Source organism: Gambusia affinis, linkage group LG16, assembly GCF_019740435.1.
Source record: "Gambusia affinis linkage group LG16, SWU_Gaff_1.0, whole genome shotgun sequence".
NCBI classification, from domain to species: domain Eukaryota; kingdom Metazoa; phylum Chordata; class Actinopteri; order Cyprinodontiformes; family Poeciliidae; genus Gambusia; species Gambusia affinis.
The window spans coordinates 23240711-23258392 of record NC_057883.1 but is presented as its reverse complement, the minus strand read 5'-3'; the positions used below and the strand labels follow the sequence as shown (position 1 = coordinate 23258392).

Below are 17682 nucleotides of genomic sequence, written 5' to 3'. Positions count from 1 at the left end.
AATGTCATTATCTTTAAGGATATTTCCACGTGTGGTTCGGTTGAAGCAAACCCGAAGACCGGTAGCTCATTCATCAATCTGGTTCTCTGGTTTCCATTGCGCAGATTGAGGTTGCCATGGCAGCAGCTCAGGATTTAGGAGAGAAGGACCTCGCAGCAGCAAACAGAAAGGGGCGGGGACGGACCACTGTCAGTCTCATACCTTATTTGGAAATGGGACAATTGTACTCCGGAAGTGAAGGGGGCGCGATTTCTTATATTATTCCCGAGCTCCCGTTTTTATTTTCTTTTGATATCTGTGATATATCTTCATCTTTAGGAAGAAGTGGAACTCTCTGCATGTCTTTGAACTTCTCTCTTTTCTTTACTTAAGCGCAGCTCACAGTTTTTAACAAATTCTGTAGCTTTCTGTATACTTCTAAATCGGATCTTTTCGGGCTTGCTACCGCCTTTAGTGACGTGGGGGTGGTAACACAACTAATATAATTACATTACTAAATCAGAATCGCACAAGGCCTTATTATTTATTTTTTATTTTTTCATTTTCTTAAGGATGTAGAGCTAATTAAATGACCTAAACAAGACCTCAAAGTGGTTCCAGTTTCTCTTGATGGCCAACCTGTTGAAATTGAGGCAAATATTAAATACCTTGGGTCATTCCCGGAGAGTCAGCTCAACTCTGCTGAAAACACTAGCAAAATTTTTAGCAAATGTTTTCAGAGACTCTATCTCTTAAGGAGACCCAGTGATCTTGGGGTCACCCAACTAGAGCTTGTGTAGAAGACAATGTTAACTTTTCATCTCATCGTCTGGTTTGGTCACATGAGCTGCAGAGTAACAGACAAACTTTTAAGACTACTTTGAATGGCAGGTGAAACAACTCTTTCTCAACCGAAAAAACAGAAAAAACATCGAAGACAGAAAGAAATTTCAGCAGAGAGCATCCATCCTCTATTCATCGGTTTGAACCTCTGAGCTCATCATGGTGTTACTTTTTCCCTCTGGTGCCTAAGAACATTGATTACAAGCTGAAATTTATCTCAGAGCTAGCTGAATATTTATCTCAGAGCTAGCTGAATGTTTAGCTCAGAGCTAGCTGAATGTTTAGCTCAGAGCTAGCTGAATGTTTAGCTCAGAGCTAGCTGAATGTTTAGCTCAGAGCTAGCTGAATATGTAGCTCAGAGCTAGGTGAATGTTTAGCTCAGAGCTAGCTGAATGTTTAGCTCAGAGCTAGCTGAATGTTTAGCTCAGAGCCAGCTATAGCTGAATCAGAACTATGATTTTTGGCTAGCTTGCGTTCTGCGGTGTTTGTACAGCAGAAGCTGCTAATCAGACTGACTCTGTTCTTGTTGGTAGCTTTAAATATAATCTATAACCGCTTCTGTGGAAAATCTCCATCCATTTGCAGTTATCAGAGATCACGGCGGATGGAGTCCTGCGGTGCTGAGTCGCTGATGAAGGCTTGATTGACCCAGATCGCTGGCGGCCATCTTGTCTCCTGATGTCGGTGAGAACAGGTAAAGCGCTACCTGGAGTTCTCCGAGCTGCAATGCGAGAAGCAATTATCTGGAGATCAGCAGAGAAGAGATGGACCGAAAATAATATAATTCTGCTGATTTTTATTTAACCACTTAAACATGTTACTTCTTAAAGTTTCTTTAGCAAGTGTTTGATCATTTGGGGTTATCCATCTTGAGGTAAAAATCCTGAGATCAATATGTTGAGTTCAGCAGAATCGGATCAGTACAGGTCTGATCTGGAGATTTTTTTCAGATTAACTGGGTAATAACTGACCCAAACGGTGCTCAATATTTAGCGTCAAACTTCATATTCAGTTAGTTTGCTGGATATTTGGTTTGGATCTAAATATTTATCTAGCTAAATATCTAGAACCTTCACCAAGGAGATTCAGACGGAGCCGAGATGAATTCAGCAACACAAACCTGGAGAAAAACTCCAAACCTGGAGGACGGGTTGGATTTATCAGGCTTTTCTCTGTAAACTGGAACAAAAAACAAAAACGGATTTCATAAAGTAATCCCCAGGAGGAAATAAATGTGTAAAATATAGAGATAAAAAAATAGAATAAAGTGAAAAAGTTCAACGAATTGGAAGAAAGAATTATTTATCTAGATTCATCACAGATGAAGAGAAATAATTCAAGCCTTTGTTGTCATTTTGTACAGAAGCTTTCAACTGCCAAAATTCAGGAACAGAATTATTTGAAACACAGTTCCTCATTTAAAATCAGTTTCATATCTTGTTAAAACAAAAATTTGTTTTAAGTTATAAAATTACAGTCATCTTGCATCATCTAAAGAGCGTCACTTTGTCGTCTTCTCTTCCTGTTTGTTCCAGACGTCTAAAAATCCCATCAGCTGTTTCTGATTTAACTGAGAAGATATTTCAGTTTTAGGTCTCTCTAAATTCTCCCTATGGTGTGAGTGTGTGTGTGAATGGTTGTGTGTCCTGTATGTCTCTGTGTTCCCCTGCGACAGACTGGCGACCTGTCCAGGGTGAACCCGCCTCTCGCCCAGAACGTAGCTGGAGAGGAACCAGCAACCCTCCTGACCCCATTAGGGACAGGGGTGACCAGAAAACAATCTCTGAGTTTTTATTTTGGCTCACAGAGAATATCTCAGAAAAACACAATATTTGGTGAAAGTTGAGTGGAAGGAAAAAGCAGCAGAGGTAGTTGCCACTCTGACAGGGTGGTGGGTCGCCACTCAGGACAGGGAGGGTCAACATGAGGGGCTTCTAACAGGAGCCGTCTGCCGCCTCGAACCGCCTCTGATCAACTTTGTTTTTATTGATCTCCGGTTTTATGTCGTCATAAGGATCGATGAGAAGACAGGGACTCTGATTGGACCTCCTGCAGCGAGCAGCCGTTGAACGGGTTAATGCGCTCTGACGCAGGATGGGTCAACAAGAGGCTGCGGGCCGCAGGTGGGCGTCCTGAGCAGCAGAGGAGCCCTGTCGGCCGGAGCAGCAGCAGCTCTTCCTCCTCCTCCTCTTCCTCTTGCAGACCCAGCCTCCGCTTCCCGGATCCGCGCCGAGCCTCCGGGCATGCCGCCCCGCCGCGCCGCTGATCGGGACGCCGGGCAGCAGCCGCCGCGCGGTTCACCGAGCTGAGGAAGCCCGGGGAGATGAGCGGGACCGGGAGCCGGAGACCCGCCAGCCTCCCGGTGCCAACTCCGGTAAGAACCCGCTGCTCGGTCCCGGTTCCCGGCGAAACTTCCGCGGAGGTCCAGCTCTGGTTCTGGTTACGGACGGGTTGTTCAAAAAGAGAACGGTTCTGATGAAGGTCCGGTACCCAGAAAGAGCCGGCCGGACTTCCCTCTGACTGAGCCGGTTTCTGGGGTTTTAGTGTCGGAACCACCGGAACCGACACAGGGCTTTAACCCGGAGCCGCTCCCGGTCCAGCCGAACCAGCAGAACGGTTCGGCTCGGAAATGCGTTGGCAGATGTTTCCCTGCTGAGGGCAATTCATATTATTAATAATAATGGTTTAACCGTACCCCGTTCCGGGTTATTATTGACCTTTTCGAACTTTTTGGGACCAGTAAATTTTTTTTCCGGATTTTCTTTGACCCATTCAGGCTCAGAATTATTCATACACTCTGAGGAAGTTGCCGCGTTGGGTTCCGGGCGGGTCCAGAACCTGGACCTGCTGCTGGATCCATAATAGTAATGAACACCTGAAACGGACGAGTTTTTATTAACATAGCATTTCGGGCTTCAGCTAATTATTTCAGTATTGATTATTGACAGTTTTAAAAACAGTTAAGTTTATTTTCTACAATATTATAAATATCCATCCATCCATCCATTTTCTGTTGTCCCTAATGGGGTCGGGAGGGTTGCTGGTTCCTCTCCAGCTACGTTCCGGCGAGAGGCGGGTTCACCCTGGACAAGCCATATTATAAATATATAAAATGCAAATAAACAAACTTGTTTTTAAGTAAGAACATAAACATGTTATGTAAAATCCAATAAGAGCATTCCTTATTGCTTGCGGCAGAGTGTAGGACTGATCTGGGATTAATTAATTAGCTGATTAATATCTGGATCTAAAAATGATTAATAGATTTTATTACAGGTGAAGCTCAAACTGTTAAACGTAAAAGGTTTCATCTTTTGTTCAGTTTTGACTTCTTTGCTGCTCTGAGTTGATCTTTCAGAAAATAATTTTTTTAGAGTCTTTATGTAAAAAAACAAAGTCTTGGCGGGCCAGAACTGGCCCCCGACCCTCAGGTTGGACACACAAACATCAATGATTACTAGGTTTATTATACAGTGAGTTGCTGCCGTGCGATTGGCTGATTCAGTGTAAATAAACATTTAGACAGGTGTTCCTAGAAGAGTCGCTCTTCCCTCCTGGTTCTGAATTAAATCTGGTTTAGATAAAATAATCCTGAATCTAACTCAGTTCAGATTCAATTTTTACTCCATTATTATCAACCAGATAAACATTTATTGGTGTTTATTCCTTGATGCAGGCAGGCTGAGTTCACGAAGCCGATCTGTCTGTGTGTGTTGTGTGTGTGTGTCTGTGTCCGTGTGTGTGTGTGTGTCTGTGTCCGTGTGTGTGTGTGTGTCTGTGTCGGTGTGTGTGTGTGTGCGTTGACTCAGCAGGCTCTAATATGGAGGTAAATAATTGGGAACGGAGAGCTCTGCTGCATTATCTGGATTCATGTTTCCTTTGCATGAACACATTTTCACCAGCAGAAAAATCTTCATTCGGGAAATTAGACGTTTTTATGCTAACAAACGCCCGAGAGTCTGCCACCGACCGTCTCCATGGAAACCAGGAATGATCTGATAATCGGCAGACGTGCAGAACCTAGTTGGTACTTTGATCCCGGTCAGAATCCTCAGCGTCTGTCGGGTCAAACAGTTTTCAGCTTGATGAGGAGAAGCGCTGACCTCCGACCTTCAGAAGTGGCTCTGGTCCTTAGCCCAGCCAGCACCCCCTGCTGGTGCCGCTTTGCTTCTTCTAGAAAACTAAGCTGGTTAATTATTTAAATGTTTCTTTTGTTTTGCCTTCAGGACATTAAAAACTTTATCCTTTAACTTTTAATGAAGTTTGGATTTCGTTTTGAAGTGTTTTAGATTCATAGAGTCACGGAGGGAAACGCCATGCGATGTTTGACTGATGTGATCTCTGTTTGAGTTTGCACCCTGCTGTGTGTGTGTGTGTGTGTGTGTGTGAGTTTTTAATGCTTCTCCTCCAGCGCTCCTCTCTGCTGCATAAAGTCGACTTTAAGAGCAGCTTTGATTCTCTTATTATTCATTTTGCTCAGGATGTTTTGACCTCTCACATCAAAAACATCATAGGTCTGTTTGGTGACTCACGTTGCCGTGACGATGACCCTGCTAACCTTTGCTGGAACTAAACTTCTCATGAGTCAAAATGTGAATGAACCCAAACAGAAAACAAAAACCACCAGGCTGCAGCACAAACCTTCATAATGATGGTTGCTGTTGACCATTGAAGCATCAGGATGCTGCTGATTCTGAGCGATGTTGCCGTTGCTTCATGGAAGGAAAGCTAAATAATATCAGTGAATTTATACTTATTTTAGTATCAATGAAACGTTCTTTAGGTCCAGAACCCAAACCGGCAGAATCTTCCGGTCGTCCTGGAGCTAAATGTTTGTTTTCCTGATTTTCTCCAGAGCCGATCTGGAGTGGCGTTGCTGTGCAGCGGCGAGAACGGCGACAGCTTCGACGTCTGCCTGCGGCTGAGCAGAGACACTCTGACCATCCAGAAGCTGGACGTGGTCTGCACCAACAGCTCTGAACCCAAAGCCAACGTAAGTTCACCTGCCGCTGTGCTCTCACTTCCTGCTGAAAAAAATCCGTCTGCCAATAAAAACTCCCCGTTTCTAAAGCACAGAGCTGTAGTCCTGAGACGACAGGCGGCTGGCGGTCTAGGCCTCAGCATCAAGGTGAGTTGAAGGTCACCCAGCTAGCTCTGTAGCTAACGCTAACGCCTTCCTGTTGGCTCTGCAGGGCGGAGCGGAGCACAACGTTCCTGTCGTCATTTCAAAGATCTTCAAGGACCAAGTCGGTAAGAAAAGGTTTGGTTTTAATCTGCTGGGTGAAAGAAATGTTCAGAAAGTAAAACCATTTCAGAATCACAGAGAGGAAAAGATTAATTCCTAGAGGACAACTTTCACTCTGCGGAGTTAAAGGCCTGGACTTTGACTAGGCCATTTGGTTTCCAGTCATTCTGTTGTAGATTTATTCCAATGTGCCAAGACAAACCCTACCATCACGTGTCTCATTGTCTCTGTAGTCTGTATTTGCTAACCTCAGTCCAACAGTCATTTTGTTTCTAGACAGAAAAGGTTTCCCTCCTTCCAAGCAGTAATTCAGTTTTGGTGTTGTGACTTTTGACCTTTGGGACACCTGAGTATTCCAGTAGAACTGGTTCTTAACCAGAATTAACAATAAATGAATCAGGGCATTTTATTAGAATTCTCCCTAAATGGGAGCGGTAGGGGTGTACTTAGTTTTAGGGGTGTATTTAGTTTTAGGGGTGTATTTAGTTTTAGGAGTGTATTTAGTTTTAGGGGTGTACTTAGTTTTAGGGGTGTATTTAGTTTTAGGGGTGTACTTAGTTTTAGGGGTGTATTTAGTTTTAGGGGTGTATTTAGTTTTAGGAGTGTATTTAGTTTTAGGGGTGTATTTAGTTTTAGGGGTGTACTTAGTTTTAGGGGTGTATTTAGTTTTAGGGGTGTACTTAGTTTTAGGGGTGTACTTAGTTTTAGGGGTGTATTTAGTTTTATTCTCTTTTCTTCTGTAAGTTAGTTTTTTTTGCAGGTCTGAAGGTTTTTCTGTTTTTGTGTTTTGTGATTTTTCATCCACCAGCTCTGATTTTAAATCTTGATTAATTTCTTTATTAATGTTTTTATTCAGAATAAACATCTGCTGGTAAAATACCAAACTTTAAATGTAAACATGCTTTAAATGATTCTAAAAATGACTAAATGATTTTCTACTAAAGCAGCGGTTGATTAGCCAGGCTGTCTGCTGCGGTAGAACAGGCAGTCAGCTGTACAGAGTTGCCATAGTAACGGTGAGTGGCGTTAATGTGCTCTGTGGAAAGGTTCTGTGGGTTCAAACTATTAGATACCGGTACTGACCCAGAACCGGACCAGAACCTCCGACAGACTGCTTCATATCATTATCGTTAGCTAACCGCTACGTTAACCTCCGACCTTTTACCCACAGCCGATCAGACGGGGAAACTGTTCGTCGGGGACGCCGTGCTGCAGGTCAGTACATCACTTCCTGCTTCACCTCGCCCGTTTCCTGTAGTCTGACGGGAAGCGGTGGATGATGATTTGCTTTAGTTGGACGTTTTTCTCTACATGTTGTTCGTCATCAGAAACTAACTGGAGATCCGTCAGTCGCTCTGTACCTGGAAACGTTTCTTTGTCCAAAAAATCATGGTTTCATCTCATTCAGTTTGCAGGTAAACTGACTGTAACTCCTCCAACATGGCCGACTGCTCTCTGTTTCTCCTGCAGGTTAACGGCATTAACGTGGAGCATTGCACCCACCAGGAAGTGGTAAGTTTGATTTCTACTGTTTCTGTCCACCAAGCAATAATAATAATGGCTAATAATCATATTCACATTATTTCTTTAATAAATTAAAAAAAAGTGACTAAAAGTGATTTTGGCCTACGTACAAAATGGAGGCTGACATTTGTTTTTAATTTTTAAACTGATTCTGAAGCGTAGAAAATGAGAATCAGGATTTTGTTTTTGGCATGTTTAAAATAATTTAACCATAACCAGGAAGCTCACCTAGTTCTGATGGATCTCCTCCAGATGTTTCAGTTCATTTGGTTCAGTTCAGCATCTTCATCACCACCATCATCATAACATCTGTTCTCGCTCCTCTTGCAGCTGATGAGCGTTTCTCTGAATAGCCGCCATGAGAGCTGCTCATTTACTTCCCTCTGATTCTCTGACTGGATTTGAACTCGTTCCTAACTGGTTTTGAACTGGTTTTGAACTGGTTTTGAACTGGTTCCTAACCGGTTTTTGACGTTGCTGCTGCAGATGAAGGTTTTCTCCGTCTCACCTGACAGGTGTGTTTCTTCCGGCAGGTTCACCTGCTGAGAACTGCGGGTGATGAGGTCACCATCACCGTCCGCTACCTGAGCGAAGTCCCGTCCTTCCTGAAGCTGCCGCTCGGTAACGCCTGATTGGTCGTCCTCTCCTCTTCCTCCCTCAGTCTGAGTTTGGCGTTCTGATCCGGATCAGATGAAGGAAACTTTAGAATTTGATCAAATTCAATAATTGATGAAACATTGAAATTCAGATTATCCAAGTTTTTAGTGAAAGGCTCTCCTGTAGAGGTCTGTGTTACAGCGGTTCTGAAGTGGCCTCTGACTGAAGACACTTTGGGGTTCTAGAGCGAGGTCCAGAACCAGCAGCCATGTTTATCAGCATGTTGGGATTTTCTTGGTTCTGAAAGTGATTAATTTTATTCTGTAGTCCAGCCTTAAAATGGCTGCTGTGGTTCTGCACAGTGACTTTTAGCTTGACGTTGTTGGAGATGAAGGCAGGTTGGACCAGAACTTCGCTCCAGGATTTATCTTTGCTGTTTTTGTTGTATTTTGGTGAAATTTCCTCTGATTCTCTTGTTTTCTTGCCCAGGTTCTCCTGGGCTGGACCAGAACCGGGTCTCCTCTCCGCTCTTTGACAGCGGCTTCCATCTGAACGGGAACAACACGGTGAGGGACCTCAGAGTTAGCGTAGCGGTCCTGTTAGCGGTCCGCTGCCAACTGCTGGAGCAGAACCTCCCAAGGTTTCAGAGTACGACCCGAGTCCAGCTCGTGGCGCCGCTGGAACATTTTGTCTCCCTGTTATGAATCCATAAATCCCTGAAATGATTGTGAGACTACAGCAGGTCAGATCAAGGATTTCCTGTTAGCTGTCGGCTCTTCAGACGATGTGAAACGATCTGTTCATCAGCACAGAGCTGAGGTCAGCAGGCTCCAGCCAGCAGAACCGCTAACGGCTAATTGCTAATCGCTAGTGGCTAACTTCTAACGGCTAATTGCTAATCGGTAATGTTGAGCCTCCAGACTGTTTATCGTTCTGCATCTGCCTCCCTGCAGCGAACTGTTTCAACCGGATCAGTCTGTAAATACGAGCTGCAGATGATTATAGTTTGATCATAATGATAATCTTTCAGGGTTTGGCTGCCATCATTTGTTACAGTCTGTGAAAATTCTGCTGAGCTCAGAGTGAACTTAAAGCTGTAATTACCTGCTTCAGCAGCCAATCAGGTGACACGCATTAAAGGAAAAAGAGAAATATTATTAGTGTGGCCAGATAAACTTTAAACATAATAAACTGATTTAATTTAATATTTGAAGTTTCTCCAGTGTTATTGTATAGACTGTTTTCCACCCTGCAGTAAGCAATAATAACGAGTTAGTGATGATGGTTTGGACTGGAAGCTGATTGGTTGTTCTGTTTCCCCTCAGGCTCCGCCCCCTTCGCCCTCAGCTAATGAGCCAAAGTACGAGAAGCGCTGGCTGGACGCCGTCTGCCTGCCGCTGCGGATGGCCAGAGTCTCCAGACGACGAGCCGGGAGCGATAAGCTGAGGTACGGCTATGCCGTTGACCTCTGGGGGTCAGAGTCGGTTCATTGTTTGACTCTCTGACGCTGATGCAGAGACAGAATGGGTTCAAAGGTCAGAGCAGCCACTCTGAGATGCAGACGCTGTGTGATTACGATCCAATTCTGATGGATTTATTTCAGCCATCGCTATCCCAACAGAGGAGCTTCCAGTTAACACCCAGATATGTTAGCATCAATGCTACATTATTAGCTATCAGGGTCGACATGGATGATAAAATCCTCACTATAATGATAATCTAATCTAATCCGTATTTAAACTAAAGCAGACGAAAGAAAACCTGAAATACTGAGTTTACAGCTCTTAAAACAAACGAAAGATGCACATAAAAAACTGCAGCTGTTCATATTTTTAGAATTAATCAATAAATCTAAATGAAAATTCTCTGCTGCTCCATTTTGTCCTGTAATTTGAGGAATATGTAAACAATCTGAGGGCCTTAACTGTCCAGGTTTTGTTTAGTTGTTGCTGGCAGACAGAAGCCAGGCCTCCTGTTCTGTCCAGAACCGGCCCCAGAGATCCGTTGGGCCTGGCGCCGGGTCGGCGCCAAAACCACCACCGGAGCGGGTGGTTTTAATGAACCGGCTACAGTGACACTTCGGAGGATTTGTTAAAAACAGCGAGGTGGCGTAGAGGGTAGCTCGCCCCACGTTTGGAGGCCCTCAGTCCTCGACGCGGCCGTTGTTGGTTCGATTCCCGGACCCGACAACATTTGCCGCATGTTTTCCCCCCTCTCCTTCCCCCCTTCCTGTCAGCCTACTGTGGTATAAGGGACACTAGAGCCCACAAAAAGGACCCCCTGGAGGGGACAAAAACAAAAAACAAAAAAAAACAGCGAGAAGCTTCCAGTAGCTGCAGTCTGGGTAATTAGCTGTCAGATTATTTGTCTGCATGGCCTCCTTCTGCCTGCTGAGAGGTCAGAGGTCACAGCAGCGAGAAAAAACCCAAATTAAATGTCACAAAGTTTCACCATCTGTAAACGAACCCGATCCCCTCAGACGACCTCATCAGCCCTCTGGAGAAATTTAATCCTGCTGGTAAATCTCTTCTCTTAGCCTCTTGCAGCTGATAGGAATGGTGGTCGCAGTTCCTCCTAGCTTAGCTCGACTAATGGCGGCAGCATGGGGTAGCGGCTCTGCTACGTTAGCTCAGATTGGTTGAATGTTTTCTTCTGGTTCAGGATGCAGCAAGAAGATTTTAGGTTTTTACTTTTGGATAGTTGTTTTGATATGTTTGATCATTTCTACAACCAGGAGCAGCTGATTAGCATCCCGATGCTCAAACCGTCATTATGAGCCAAAGTTGGAAAAGGAGGCAATAAAAGCAAAGAAGGTGGATTAGTAGAGCGAGCTAACAGCTGGTGGAGTCAACCAGGACTTGTTACTGCGGGATGTTAGTGTGTCAAGACTATCTTTAGTCAGAGGCATCCTCTCTACTGCCGTAAGACTGACTGCTACAGCGTCAGCCTCCATGACGCTGAAGACACCTGGTGTAGGAGGAGTTTAACAGGAACAGAGGAAACTAAATCCAGCTGGGTCCTGAACTTTAGCTAGGCCATCCGTGACCTTGGGAGCGTCTGCAGGTAGTCTGATGAAGGTCATAGGTCACGCTTTTGGGTTTATTTCTGCTCAGAGTTGCTGGCTCGTCGTTTTCTTCTTAATGTTTTTATTACGTTTAGATCAAAATCTGCTTGTTTACTAAGTTAACTGCGGCTGTTTGTTCCTGTTGACCTCTGACCTCTGACCCCTCCTCCAGGTCCAACAGCTTCGAGCTGTTCTCCCCGGATACGTCCAGCTGCAGCGTCCTGCAGTTCTGCTCGGCAGCAGAAAGTTTGGACTGGCTGCAGGCGATCGCTGCGAACATTGGCGAGCTGACGCAGGAGAGCGTGAGTCCAGATCGGAGGCGGAGCTCTGAGATCGGCTCGTTGGGTCTGATGTGTCTGTTAACCAGGCTCTGATGGATCGTCATTGACTCGTCTTGTTGATAATTAGCGAGTGCCGAGCAGCTCCTCGTCTCTCTCTGATTATTCTGACGATCCTGCTCACAGCTGCCATGTTTAAAAGCTCGTTAATTCACGGCTAATTAGTGACACCATGAGCGTGATTACTAAACGGCCAATCAGGATCTAATTGTTGTGCTGCTTTTGGAGAGACGGGAGCGCTTCTTTTAATGACCTGCAGCTCTTAAATAGATTCTCTGGGTGGAGACAGCTACCCAACTCCCTTTAACAGAAACAAATCATTAAAGGCTCCGCCTCTTTAAGGCTGTTCTGTCGATGGCTCCGCCCCCAAAAGAGGCGGAGCCAAACACTCAAAACTTTTTCCTACCTAATCAGAAATCAGCAGATCTTCTTCAGATTTGATCTTTCCTTGGGTTAGATGTTGGAACAGGAAGCTGACCCTCGCTACTTTGAGACCAAAACAATCTTAGAAATAAAAGCTGTTAATGAGACACTTTGATAACTTCATGTCTGTTTCTGTTGCAGATTAAAATGCTGAATAAATCATCTTCTTCTGATGATCAGGTAAGCAGCTGCTTCCTGTCCAATTAGATCGGATTTAGTCATTAAATATTCAAATTATTAAAAATTCATTAATTAAGATGAAAGTAATAAAGTATTTACTGTTTTCTCAGATCGTCCACATGGGCTGGGTGTGTGAGTCTCCAGAGAACAGCGCCCCCTGCAGGAGTTTAGCCTTCAGTTTCCTGGCACTGAGAGGGCCATATTTTTATATCTTCAGACGGCCGCCGGTACCAAGAACTCCGAGCCGGAACGCTATTCAGGATCTTAAATGACGGAGGTCAGAAATGTTTTTGTTTCTGAAGCTCATCGAACCTTTTGATGTTCTCTCAGGTCAGCGCCACCGACTGGGGAAAACCTGAAACTACATACAACCTCTATGAGGTTCTTTTCAAGGTTCATAAGGTGAGTCGGATCAGCACCGAGTCGGGTTCCCTGTTCTCGCTGTGATCTGTAAATCAGGATCTATTCTGTGGAAAAACTGAAACCAGATTTTTTGAGACGTTTGTTTTCCTCATGTTATTCATTTATTTATAAAAGTTACAGTTTCAAACTAAATATTTATTAGCAAGCTAAACATTTAGATAGCAAGCTAAAGCTAATATGCTAACTCACCTTGTCAATAAGTGAAAGCAGACTACCAAAATAAAAGCTGAAACTGAATACTGATGACCGTCTGGTTCAGCAGTCTGGCCTCATCTGGTTTTATTTTGACAGGATTATTTATTATAACAGGAAATAAGAAAACAAGAAAAGAAACGATGCTAAAGAAGTTCTGAAGAACCAGCTTTTATTTTGGTAGTCCACTTCCTGTTATCGGTGAGTGAATTTGCATATTAGCTAAATATTTAGGTTTTTACTGTGACGTCTTATAAATATGGCAAAAATTAAGTAATAAATCATGTAATTCAGTAATAATGGGAGTTTATTGGTTATAGATCAGGTTATTGATCAGGTGATGCTCTCCCCTCCTGCTGCAGCTATGGCTGGCTGAGGACTGCTGGCTGCAGGCGCGGCTCTTCCTGGGTCTGCATGGTTCCCCGGAGCAGCCGGACGGCGACCCGCTCTGCTTCAGCATCCTGGTGGGCCACGGCCAGAGCCACACCTTCAGGGTGGAGCTGGCCTCAGACCTGGCAACCTGGGACAAGTCCTTCCAGAGGGCCGTGTTCCTGGAGGTGCAACGAGTTGGGGTGAGCGCCGGCATGCAGGCGGCGCGGACCGGGACAGCAAACAGAATCAGTTCAACCTGAAACGGATCCAAACGTTTCCTAAAATGTTCCGTTTGTTCCATTCCGGCTAACATTAGAATTCCCGCTAATCTTAGCATTCCAGCTCACCTTAGCATTTCAAATAACCTTAGCATTCCTGCTAACCTTAGCATTCCCCCTATCCTTAGCATTTCTGCTATCCTTAGCATTTCAGATAGCCTTAGAATTCCAGCTAGCCTTAGCATTCCCACTAACCTTAGCATTTTAGATAACCTTAGCATTTCAGCTTGCCTTAGCATTCCAGCTCACCTTAGCATTCCTGTTAACCTTAGCATTCCCCCTATCCTTAGCATTTCAGCTAGCCTTAGCATTCCAGCTAGCCATAGCATTTTAGCTAACCCTGGACATGTTTATGACCTGCAGAGTGGACAGACAGAAACTGTTTTAAGATGGTTCGTTCTGGTTTGGTTCTGGTTCATTCTGGTTTGCTTCTGGTCCGTTTGGTTCTGGTCCGTTCTGGTTTGGGTTTGGTTCATTCTGGTTTGGTTCTGGTCTGTTCTGCCGTGCAGCTCTGGCAGCCATCAGAGTGTTTTAATCTGAGGAAGAACGTGAAGTTCTGCAGCCGGATCTGTCAGAAGCTTCATTCTGCCGTTCTCCATGTTTCTGCATTTAATGAGACGACAACTTTATGAATTTATTCTGCATTCCTCAGTTCTTGCTGAACTGAGGAATCAAATGTTTGCATGATGCAAAACCAAAGCAAGCCTCAACAATTCCTGGTCACTGAACGGAAGCTGGTATAAAAACACACAATTAACTGAAAAACCTTTTTCTGCTTCAGGAGTGAGAGCAGATGTTTGTGTTCCTGGTTTTATTTCTGGGCTCCCACTCTCATCCAGTCCTGTCAGAATGTGCTAAGCAGATTTCCTTAAAGAGGAAATGTTGCTAAATCCTTTCCAATTAGTGAAGCACAGTCACAGCTCAGCGTCTCATTCCTGGTGACAGTAAGAAGCAGCAGCGGCTTCCTGCTCCTTCATGGCTCGACTCCTGCCTGCCTGCCGCTCTCACTGCACTCCATAATTAAAATCTCCAGGCCTCCTCAGAGTGTGTGTGCAGAAACGCACAGAGAGGAATCCGAACAGCCAGACCGTCTTCCAGCCGAGGAGACGCGGCCCAAAATCAAACCGCGACGCAAGAAATGAAATCAAACGAGGAAGTAGCCCTGCTGGCTAGCTGCCGTCTCAGACCCGTTCAGATCGGTTTGAACAGAAATATTAATGAGATTTATCATATTTCTGACTTTACCTCCACTTTGTTCTTCACCAGTTACTTGCCAGAGTTTTTACTGGTTTCACTGGATGATGGTGTTTAAGGACATTCTTTTTTTTTTCCAGTCCTATAGCCTGTTAATAATATAATGTTTCCTTGTTGAATATCATAACCAGTAAGGATCTGTTTCAGTCGATCTTTTCTTACTGTGTTCTGCCGGCAGACGGAGGAGTCCTTACACATGTTCAGGTTTTCTGACCTGAATCGTCACAGAAAATCATCTACATCTTAATTACATCATTTTTTTGATTTTCGTGTTTTACGTCTCTGTACAGATAATAAAATGCTATAATTAATTAAAATAAATCTGAAGGATGAATTTCCTCCTTTCTTTGATCTTTATTAAAATAATTTGAAGGATATTTGTTTGTTTTTCAGTATTAAAATTAATTCACAGTCAATAAAGATAATTGAGACCAAGATGGTAATAATCAGTCTCAATAATTATTTTAAGTTAAGTAAGATCTGTCACTGGTCATTTTACTGATAAAAAGTCACTAGATGTGTAATTAGTCGGCACTTTGAAAATAGTTTAGGTTGATGTGTGGAGTTTTTTGCTCAGCAGGGGGTTTATTGTTTATCTTTTACTGTTTAAGATCCCCATTAGTTGGGCTAGTGAAGCTGTAAGCTAGCTAATGGTGGTGCTAGCTAGGCTAGCGGTGTGGTTAGCTGGCTAATGGCGGTGCTAGCTAGGCTAGCGGTGTGGTTAGCTGGCTAATGGCGGTGCTAGCTGAGCTAGTATAGTGGTTAGCTGGCTAATGGCATTGCTAGCTAGGCTAGCGGTGTGGTTAGCTGGCTAATGGCGGTGCTAGCTAGGCTAGCGGTGTGGTTAGCTGGCTAATGGCGGTGCTAGCTGAGCTAGCGGTGTGGTTAGCTGGCTAATGGTTAGTTGGTTAATGGCAGTCCATTTCTTCTTCTCCTCAGTCTAAAAGCTACATGTGCAGCAGCCAGGGGAGCGTTCTCAGCTTCACGCTGGATTTCGGATCCGGGTTTAGCTGCTCAGACGTGACTTCAAAGGTAATCCACTTCCTCTTCCTTCTGTCCTCCAGCCATGTTATTTCCTGGCTGTGGTATCTATAGCGACAGAACAGCCTTGACGCCTCAGCAGTCGTTCACCAGCGTCCCCCCCGGTTGTTTTCCTCCGGGTTTTTAAAGCGTCTCGGTGGTGAAACTGTAAGTCGTTCTGTTTGAACCTGGCTCTCCTCCTGCAGGCTGTTCTGTGGAGATACAAGTTCTCTCAGCTGAAAGGCTCATCTGACGATGGAAAAACCCGAGTCAAGCTACTCTTTAAGAACGCTGACAGCAACCAAATAGAAATGAAGGTAAGAAAGCCTGTTTTCTCTCTGGTTTTAGAGTAAATGAGTTATTAACTTCCATAAACAATTTTAATCTGTAGGATAGTTGGAAATGCTAACATTTTTTTTTATTAACATTAAACTGGTTTGTTGAAGTAAAACACTCAAAATGTACAGTAGTAGTAAAAGGTTTACTATTTAACTGTTAGCTTTTTTGTAAGACTTTATATAAACATATTTACAAATAAATGTTTATTATTTCTGTTTTTATGCTGTAGTGCTAAGATGGTTTTTCCTGGGCGCATTGACAGATATTTGATGATTCAACTATTAAAATAAGTGATTCTTAGAGTTTTAGAAGATTTTATTGTTTCAAATGGAAATAAAGTCAAATTTTTTCCATTTTGTGAAGAAAAATGGCGACTAAATTAAATTTAAAACGTAAAATCTTGAGTTCTGATTGTGTTGTGATTCTTCTTCTGCTGTCAGGAACTGGAGTTTGCCAACCTGACGGCGGTCCTCCACTGCATCCACTCCTTCATCGCTGCCAAGGTGGCGTCCCTGGAGCCCGGCTTCCTGTGCAGCCAGAGCCTCGCCACGCACATCAGCAGCTAGACTTCCTGTTCCTGTAGCTCACCAGACACGTTCCTGTTCCTGGATGTTTTTCTATAAACGTCTGTAAAGGTAGATTATCCTCACATAGATGGTTTTTATCCAGACCGGAACATGACAGAGAATATTTTCAGGTTGGGTCGGAGAGCACTTCCTGTTACAGCAGCGAGGGATAAAGATGCAGAAACAAAACTAAATATTGGGTCATATCATGAAATATCTTAATAAAATTATAACTAGCGAGCAAATAATAGAACATTAATATTGATTTGATGCTGATTCATCAATAAAATTCAGACTTTTTAAGCTGCAGCTGCTTCTGGTCTAATGTTGGTGATTGTTACGTCATAAACTAATAACTCTGGTTTATTATTTCATAATACATGAATTATTAACATCTAACTGCAGGTTATTACTACCACGTAATGACAGTGTAATAATTGTCATAATAAATAATTTGATTAATATTAGTAAACTAAAACCTGTAACAGGAAGTGGCTGCTTTATTTATTCTTTAGATTATAAAACAAACATTTTAATTGTTTTTCCAAACATTTAGATTAATTCATCATAAAGACTATATCAGCTGAAAGAGTTTATTTTACTGGAAGCAACATGATGCAGAGCAGAGCTGACGGGAACGCGCTGCCGCCGGTGCAGAGCTGTTTGAGTCTGGCAGCAGGCTGAATAAAGCTGACTCTTTGTGTCGGGATCAAACGTCGGCGGAGGAAAACATCAGTTCCAGCCAAGAAGCCAGAAGGGTTCAATTCTGGTCATATTTTCTGAAACAATTCATGTTGCTGAACTCCTGGGACTGATTTGGGTCAGACGGAACCGGCTGGATCCGCCTCAACTAGAACTCTCTGAAGATTCTGCATTTTGTTCTTCCTCTGGCTGGGAGACAAACGGGAATCCGTCTCCATTTCTTCCTGTTTGTGTTTTTAGCTGAAATGTTTCCGTCTGATTGGCCGATCGAAGCGACTCTTTTTCTACTTTGTTCCAGATTATTTCACTGCAGATTATTAAACACTTTTGTAAGAAATTCCAC

The 17682-nt window shown here is 43.7% G+C and overlaps 1 protein-coding gene across 2 annotated transcripts; it reads left to right on the top strand.

Annotated features, from left to right (window-relative positions):
- Nucleotides 1–1407: 1407 nt before the first annotated feature.
- Nucleotides 1408–17679, top strand: sntg2 (syntrophin, gamma 2). 2 transcript variants are annotated; one of them, XR_006373101.1, is made up of 20 exons: nt 1408–1516; nt 2837–2945; nt 3025–3196; nt 5678–5815; nt 5894–5950; nt 6015–6072; nt 7239–7282; nt 7538–7579; nt 8125–8212; nt 8678–8754; nt 9514–9635; nt 11425–11554; nt 12155–12193; nt 12304–12420; nt 12524–12595; nt 13171–13380; nt 15652–15744; nt 15939–16049; nt 16512–16706; nt 17194–17679. XR_006373101.1 is itself a non-coding variant. In XM_044142010.1 (19 exons), exons 3-19 carry the CDS (start codon nt 3146–3148, stop codon nt 16635–16637), a joined length of 1575 nt encoding a protein of 524 aa, XP_043997945.1. In that variant the 5' UTR covers nt 1408–1516; nt 2837–2945; nt 3025–3145; the 3' UTR covers nt 16638–17679. The 2 variants fall into 2 exon arrangements, 1 of the variants encoding a protein (XP_043997945.1); XM_044142010.1 differs by having other exon boundaries at nt 16512–17679.
- The last annotated feature ends 3 nt before the right edge of the window (nt 17680–17682 follow it).

Coding starts and splice junctions, on each gene's coding strand:
- sntg2 (XM_044142010.1), top strand. CDS start 3,146: ATGAGCGGGACCGGGAGCCGGAGACCCGCCAGCCTCCCGGTGCCAACT. Junction 7,283..7,537: donor TCGGGGACGCCGTGCTGCAG/GTCAGTACATCA, acceptor TTTCTCCTGCAG/GTTAACGGCATTAACGTGGA. Junction 12,596..13,170: donor TTCTTTTCAAGGTTCATAAG/GTGAGTCGGATC, acceptor CTCCTGCTGCAG/CTATGGCTGGCTGAGGACTG.